The 7,754-nt window shown below is 41.9% G+C and overlaps 1 protein-coding gene across 1 annotated transcript in view; it reads left to right on the top strand.

Moving 5' to 3' along the window:
* The first annotated feature begins 236 nt into the window (after positions 1-236).
* MTPN (myotrophin) overlaps positions 237-7,754 on the top strand; it is a 39,030-nt gene continuing 31,512 nt past the window's right edge. Inside the window, exon 1 of the mRNA XM_015866477.2 lies at positions 237-543. Within this exon, the coding sequence (XP_015721963.1) occupies positions 472-543 (72 nt within the window). The 5' untranslated portion in view covers positions 237-471. The remainder of the gene's footprint in view (positions 544-7,754) is intronic.

Raw genomic sequence — 7,754 nt, 5'->3', positions numbered from 1 at the left:
CGCTAGAGGCGGGGCCTGCGGCGGGGAGAGGCCGCTGGTGCTTAGAGCGCATGCGCGGCGCCGCTTCTTCCCCTCCCCCCTCCATCCCAGCATCTCCGGGAACAGAGGGATGCTCAAGTCGGGCGCATGCGCAAAGCGCACTCGGAGGAATCCAGCCGGCTGCGCATGCGCCTCACATCCCCCCCTCCTCCTCTCCGCGTGGGTGTGTGCCGGCGGAGTGGGTAGGGGGGCTGAATGGAAACCGGAAGCGGAAGTTCGGCGCGGCAGTAAACCGCTTTTCTCTCCTATTCGGCAGCTCCTCCCGGGCTGCTTCGCTCCCGCTGTGCCGGGCCTCAACCGTTCCAACCGCTGCCGGCCCCGCTGCCCCGCCCCGCCCGTCACGGGAGGGGCTCCTGCCCGCCGAGCCGCCGCCGCCCTCGCTCCCTGGAGGCGCTGCCGGCCCCTCGTCACCTCGTCACCTCGCCCGCCACGATGTCCGACAAGGAATTCATGTGGGCCCTTAAAAATGGGGACTTGGATGAGGTGAAGGACTACGTGGCCAAGGTTAGGAAGCCGGGCGCTCAGGAGGGAGGGATGTGCTGGGGGCCATGGGCTGATCGCTGGGCGATGGGAGACCGGGAGCCGCCGCCCGACTGAGCACGGGTGGAGCGGCAGCGCTGCGTTGTGCCGGAGCTCAGACAGCGGGACGTGCTTCCCCTCCCCCCGGCGGCCCGTTGCTTCCTGGGTTTCCTCCTTCTTGCTCCGCAGCCTTAGTGCCCTCCGGCCCCGCCAGCCGGCTGCGTGTGGCTGCCTGGCTCCGCAGCTCGTGTCCCAGTCCTGCCTCGTTTGGTTTCGTGTGTATGCATGTGTGCGGCCTCGGTTTGGTTACCCTGCCTCAGGGCTCATCCTTAATAGGGTGATGCTAAGCTACCAGGTGTGCTGAGGCTTAGTTCATTAACCTTCTGTCAAGTGGCTTGAGATCCAGTTAGAGCAAGCGCTACGGGAATAGTAGGCACATATGTAATGGCTGAAAAAAAAAAGATCTGCAGACACGTTATTTGGAAGCTGGATTCTGACCTCGTTTGCCTTCAGTTGCCAGTGAATTTTGTAGGAAAGGTCCCAGTACAAAAAGACAAGATAGTGCTTTGGAGGGCCTTTAGTTAGGTGTATGTTTGGTGGCCCTGCTAGGCAGGGGGGTTGGAACTACATGATCCTTGAGGTCCCTTCCAACCCGGGTCATTCTGTGATTCTGTGATAGTGCACAAGAAATATTGTCTAGAAGCTGTTACATCATAGCAGACATTCCCAAAGCTCTTTGGCGTACACGTAACTTAACTGTAATTATTTAGATCTCTGAAAAACTTAATGACTGTCTTTGGCAACTTGATGCATGCTGACATACCTTCTGATGACTTAAGTTCTTCCTGCTCCACTTGTCAAGTTTCGTCCGGAGTTACCCAAACTTGTAGCACTCTTGGCAGAAAGAAATGTGTACAAGTACTTCCAGCTGCTTTAGTACAAAGTCCAGCAGCTTAGCTTCAATAGTCCTCTCTGACAATTTCAGCTAAGCTATTGGACTTTGCATCAAAGTAGCTGTATGCTCACATGCTCTGCTCTGTCTACAAAGTCCTAGAGGTAATAACCAGGAATAATATTATTCCACTTCAGCTATTTGTTAATAGCCTTGTATGTAACTATGCCTATGCAAACACTGACACTTCCTTGTTTTCTTCTCTTCTTCAATGGCCTCCACAGTGTTTCAGCTGGAGTCTTCTATTACTGCTACAGCTTTTACAAGAGTTACATATATATATCTACAGAAATTGCTGCACAGTAGTGTTTAACAGATTCTTGTGTAGCTGTTATTGGGGTGAAAAGTTTGCCAGTAGCCATTTTGAGTCCAGTTATATCTAGAAGATCACCGCAGTACTATTTAAAAAGATAATTATTTTTCATATTCTCACCCTTCCTGAAAGGTAGGGTATAGCTGGTACAACAGATGGATTTCATTCATTGCTTTTCATCTGCTTCAATGCAAAGTCAAATACTTTGTTCATTCTGCTACTGCTTGAGCCATGCTGGTGAAGATCCTGTAGTGGAGAGGCTGAAGGACATTCTCAAATGGGGTAGAAACCTTAAAAAGAGAGATACTGTATAAAGTTACTATAATAAGAGAAGCATACGATTCTTGAATGATATTATGTTCCAGAATGGTTTCTAATGTAGAACGTGAATAAACCTCAGGAATTTGTTTGTGGTCTAATCTTGTTCATTCTCGCAATCCCACTTGCAAATAAGGCTTTTTATCTTCAACTGGTAAGTGTCTTTATTTGCCTGTAAAGCAAGAAGTAAATTGTTTTCTTTCGGTCCGTTATGTTTGCCTGACAGGTGGGCTAGTAAACTTTTAGTCTGGTTTCCTGAAGAAACAAAGCTTATAAGAGCTTATAAGTTTTGGCTGACCTCTTCCTTATTAATGGTTTGTTAATCTGTTTTGACCAATTTCTGATCAGTTACAGAGGAGCAAGAGTTTCCAAAGGTATCGGTGGGTTTTGTGAGACTAAATGAAGGAGCAGGAGGCAAAGTGTGCAAGGGTGAGCGTACATTTTACTAGTCAAAAGAAAACATTCATTGAGGAAGGGCAAGAAATCTCCAGAATCCTCTGATGGTAGGGAAAGCCTCAGTTAGTATTTTACCCTCTCGGTTCTTAAATGAATGAATTATATGAGGACAAATATGACGTGTTATGTGCAGTTCTCAGAAAAATACTTTCTCCAGTTTCCATGTTCTCTTATGACTGCCTAATGCATGACTGTCTTTATGATGTAATGTTCTGGAATTTTACTGAGTTACAAAGTTTTTACTGGTAAGAATTTCTTCTCCATGCAATGTAAAAAGCAATATTACATATCTTAGTTTGCATCTTCCTGAAATTCTAACTTTCTTATCTAATTTTTTGGGGAATTTTTCATTTCCAGCTTCTTTCTTTTTTGCTTTTCTATAGTTCTTGTTCTAGTATTAGTTTCTCAGTAGTTGAATTGGCACAACAGCTTACGATCTTGTGGCTTGTTGCCACTTGCATCATAAAGTCCTTCATCTTTGATTTTGTGTAATATGAGTGTTAGATCCTGAAATATTAACCAAATGACCTGAGTGTTTTAAAAATAAAAGTATGAATGGATATCATCAATGAGTCTGGAAGAGTTCAACCCTTCATAATGAGTTAATGCCTTTTTATTTTCCACTTGTGTGCTTTAAGCTATGGGTAATATTGTCTTTGGAATCATTAGCATCTTCTATTTCACTTAAAAATTGTTAAGAACATACTGAGAAGATTGCTTAATGGATGTCAGAATTCAAACATCAGGTGAAACATGATGTATAATGTGAAAAACATACTTTTCAATGGCCATGGTTTGTTCTCTTTACATAGAGAAAGTTTCTGCCAGTTTAGCAGATGAGTGAAGCATACAGAGGCAGAAGGAAGTGTCTCAATTTGTATTATCATTTTTTTCTGTGTAAAGAGATATTGTATTCTGAAGATTCTGTCTTCAGAAACTGTATCTTCCTTAAAAACAGTAGTTCTGAGGGATGGCAATGAAACAGGCTTTGCCACCTAATGTTGCTTTGTTGCTTTGCAAAGGAGTTTTCAGTGCTGCCAATCTGTGCTTTTGGAAGACACAGCTGGCTTCTACTTGATACAAATGTGAAAAACTATTTGCGTCATTTGAGTAATCCTGAAAGGCTTCTTTCTTTTCAATAAGAAACATCTTCTTAGTCTCTACCTTTCTAGACTTGTAGTCTTGTAAATACTTAGTGGTAAATGTTAATTTCTACAGATATACTGCAATTAGTGTGTTAAGCTAGCTGTTAAGTACAGTGTCATCTATTTTTACTATGACTAGGTTAAAAAGTAGCTTTTACTGTTTGCTTTCTTTGATATATTCCTTTTTAATATAACCAGCATATGCTGACTTGAGGGGTATCTTTGCAGGGTTGGGATTGAAGGAATTCTGCACTCTTCCCACATACATCCACTCAAATGTTTAAAATTCCACAAGAAAGCAGAAGCTTTCATAGGAACAGATGAATCAAGTGTGCATTCAGATGTGTGAGGAGTACCCACGCAGATTAGAGAAATTTGCTTCCTTCAAGGGAGGAAACAGGGGGCTTAAAAAGTACTAGTTAGAAGATCAGGCTATATTAAGCCCACAGAACTTCTTAACATGAGTGGCATTTGTGCTTTTCCCTTTATCCTCCTTTCCTCTGTGGAATGACAAGTTATATAACTGTTTAACACGACTTCTCTATCAACGTGCAAGTTTTCCAGTTAGCAGCTAAGCAGAATTTCTTCTGTTCAGTCACTAGGGAACAAAGATTTTGGCAAGATAAACCTGGATTTGTAAGAAAGAAGCTACAATAAATGTTTTCCTGGTGTAATTTAGTCTTCAGTGGCTTAACTGAGAATTTCTCACTTCATGAGCTGTTCTAATCCCCTACATTGTTGCTTCTTATTAGTAGCACTGCTTGCAGATATATCTGACATATCAACTAATGTAATACTATAAGAAGATAGGGCAGTCTACCTAACTGAAAGTGCTGTATTCTTTCCAGTGGACTGGAAAGTTGAAGTAACGTTAGGCCAGAAATGGTATGTGTTTAGAAAAACAGATATGCTGTGCTTGCTTACTGGGAGTTCCTGTTGGGCAGAGGGGAGTCTTTGTTTTAACTTCCTGAAGAATAGAGAAAAGAAAACAAAAAAAAATCTGGAAGGACTGTTAGTAATTCAGGTGGAAAATGGAGCAATGTCCTTCGCAAAACTGTGGTACTATATGAAGTCTTGCACTTTGGGATATAATGATATTTGAATGGATGTGACTTGACAAGTCAAGTTTGCTACTGCAAAACTAATTGGGGAGACTAAAGCAATAAGCGTGATTTAGAAATAGGTTTTCTTGGAAAGCACAGCAGTGAGATCGGTGAGTGTTCAAGTCTGTTGTGGAAAGGCAAAGAAGAGACTTCAATATGTCTAGGAGAGCAGGTAGATATAAAAAGCTTTAACTTTTTTGAGAGTAGCTTCTATTCTTTTGAGTGTTGATTGGAATAATTTGTTACTTCCAGAGCAACAAACTAAATGAAAGTGTATTGTATGCGGGTGGAATATATGAGTTGGAAGCTAATCACATTCTGAATACGCTGAAATCTACCTTAGCTCAGCATGGTGAATGCTGAAGTTCACTTTGTTATTATGCCTGTATTGATACCTGGTTTGCCTCTCCTATGGAAGTGGTTACTTTGCTTTTAAGTGACGAGGTCTTGAAGGCCTGCTGGATTACAGTGTGGTGTAAAGGAACCAGGCAGTTTTGCAGGGACTCATCTGGACTAACACTGGAGTTGTTGGTCTGAGGGTATTTCTAGTGGAGCTGCTCAGGCTCCTCTGCCTTGTGGTTCCCCAGTGTTCAGCTATTACTTGCATTACATGAGTTGTTTTTTTTTTCTGTATGTAGACTGTTCTGGGCCTCCCGTTGTTTTCTTGTAGTTACTCAAGTGTGTTGGAATGTGGTTGCTTAAGATAGTGTAATTAAGCAGTAAAACTAACCTGAAAATTGATATTTAATTTGTTCTGTCAATTTGAGTGTGTTAATCTAAATATTTCTTCTGTGGAATCATGCCGTTGCTTGCTACTGAATACCTATGGAGAGCTGAAAGAGAGGCTGTTAAGAAGTTATATAGTCATGAGGGAGTTGTTCTTAGCTGAAACACTGAGAATGTACAAGAACATTTTTCTAAAGTATACAACATGTCTGGTACAATGCGATATATGGGGTCAATGAAAAGTGCCCCTTCGATGTGGCTGATTAGTTTCTCCAGTGTGATTTAAAATGGTCTGAAAACATGAGCTCTTCTTTCCTGTGTGTCATTAGTTTGTGCATCAGTTCTTTTAGTACGTTTAGAAGAATATAATGGACCAACTAACCCATGTGGTGCAAAGAGGGCCTGTTTGAAGCTGTGTGGTGGCCTTGGGTTGCACTGACTGTGATTGAACTAGTCACTTCTGAATTGTCTAGTTCTTGTTTAGGGGGTATGTGTTGACTTTTACTGTTTGTACATAGTGAACAGAGTTCTGAAGAACTTGCAGTAAGGTACGTGAAGCATAACAGTGGATTTATTTATTTATTTATTTATTTGTTTGTTTGTTTATTTATTTTCCCTGAAGCTATATGTGCTGCCTCCACTGAATCCTATCAATTGAGATAACACTAAAAGGGAAAAAAAAAAAATAGGATAAATGCCAGTAAAATCACCCTGACTTAACATAGAGTGGATCAGCCTGAGGAAAACAGAGTCTGTTAAACTGTAAGCCTGATGTTGAAGTGGAATTACAGAATCACAGAATTGTAGGGGTTGGAAGGGACCTCTAGAGATCATCGAGTCCAATCTCCCTGCCAAATTAGGTTCCCTACAGCAGGTTGCACAGGTAGGAGTCTAAGCGGGACTTGAATATCTCCAGAGAAGGAGACTCCACAACCTCCCTGGGCAGCCTGTTGCAGTGCTCCGTCACCCTCACCGTAAGGAAGTTATTGCACACATTTGTGCGGAACATCCTATGCTCCAGCTTATGTCCATTTTCCCCTTGTCCTGTCTCCACATACCGCTGAAAAGGGTCTGGCCTTGCCACTATGGCCCCCACACGTCAGATATTTATAAACCTTGATTAGATCCCCTCTCAGCTGTCTTTTCTCAAGGCTAAACAGACCCAGTTTGCTTAGCCTTTCTTTATAGGGGAGATGCTCCAGGCCCTTCACCATCTTTGTGGCCCTCTGCTGGACTCTTTCCAGGAGATCTCTGTCTTTTTTGTACTGGGGCACTCATGGCTTGCTGGCTGGATGGGCATTTCAGAATCCTTGGATCTATCAATTTCCTACCCGAATTAAAATATTAAACTCTATTTATTTCTCTTCTGGCTGTTGTTATACTGATATACCTAATTGCTGTTTGAATGCATGTAATTGCTGTTTGGGGGGGAAAAAAAAGTGTGATCATACCCAGTTTTGAATACCATTGAATCAATTTGAACTTTTGTTGCTGAAAGCTTTGCTAATATATTCGATTCCATAAATGAGAAGAAAAAAACTATTATTGCTGTGGATAAATCTTGTTTTGTCTTGAGTCTTTAGTTTATATGTCACCAGCTATGGAGCTGTAAATTAGGAATGTGTTATGAATGACCATCACAGAACTCTAGGTGTGGGGGAAAATACTGGTAGTACTGCTTCTTTTCTTCCTAGCCTTCCTCATTCTATACACACTTCTCTTTCTTGTATCCTTTTTGCTTTGTTAAATCCATGTTTGTTTGTTTTTTTAATCTAAGCTCTTACATTTTGTTTTGGATGTTTACTGTTGATTTCAACAGGAGTTCATATGGAAGATGAGCTAAGCTTCCTTGAAATGCAAAGTTCTGTGGTGGTCCACATCGGGAGACATTGGTGACAAGTTGTGTTAGTTGTGAATGTTGACTGGATATTATTGGAGTTGGTGAGTCACAAAGGCCACATAAGTAAAAATACGAAATGAGTTGGTCTTGTAGCACTATCAAAATGCACAAGTACGGACTTACAACATGAAGGTCAAGTAGCTTTCTCATACTTAAGGAGAATGTAGTGGACTCGGAAATACAGACTTCGCAAGTCCGTAATTTTTATGAGAATAAAAGGCATTGTAAAGATGCATCTGAAAGGTCGGAGGAGGAGGTGGAGAGAAGATAAAGAAAGCCTGTG

The sequence above is a fragment of the Coturnix japonica genome, chromosome 1, assembly GCF_054131305.1.
Source record: "Coturnix japonica strain WE chromosome 1, WE-NBRP24, whole genome shotgun sequence".
NCBI classification, from domain to species: domain Eukaryota; kingdom Metazoa; phylum Chordata; class Aves; order Galliformes; family Phasianidae; genus Coturnix; species Coturnix japonica.
This window is presented reverse-complemented; position numbering and strand designations above follow the sequence as displayed.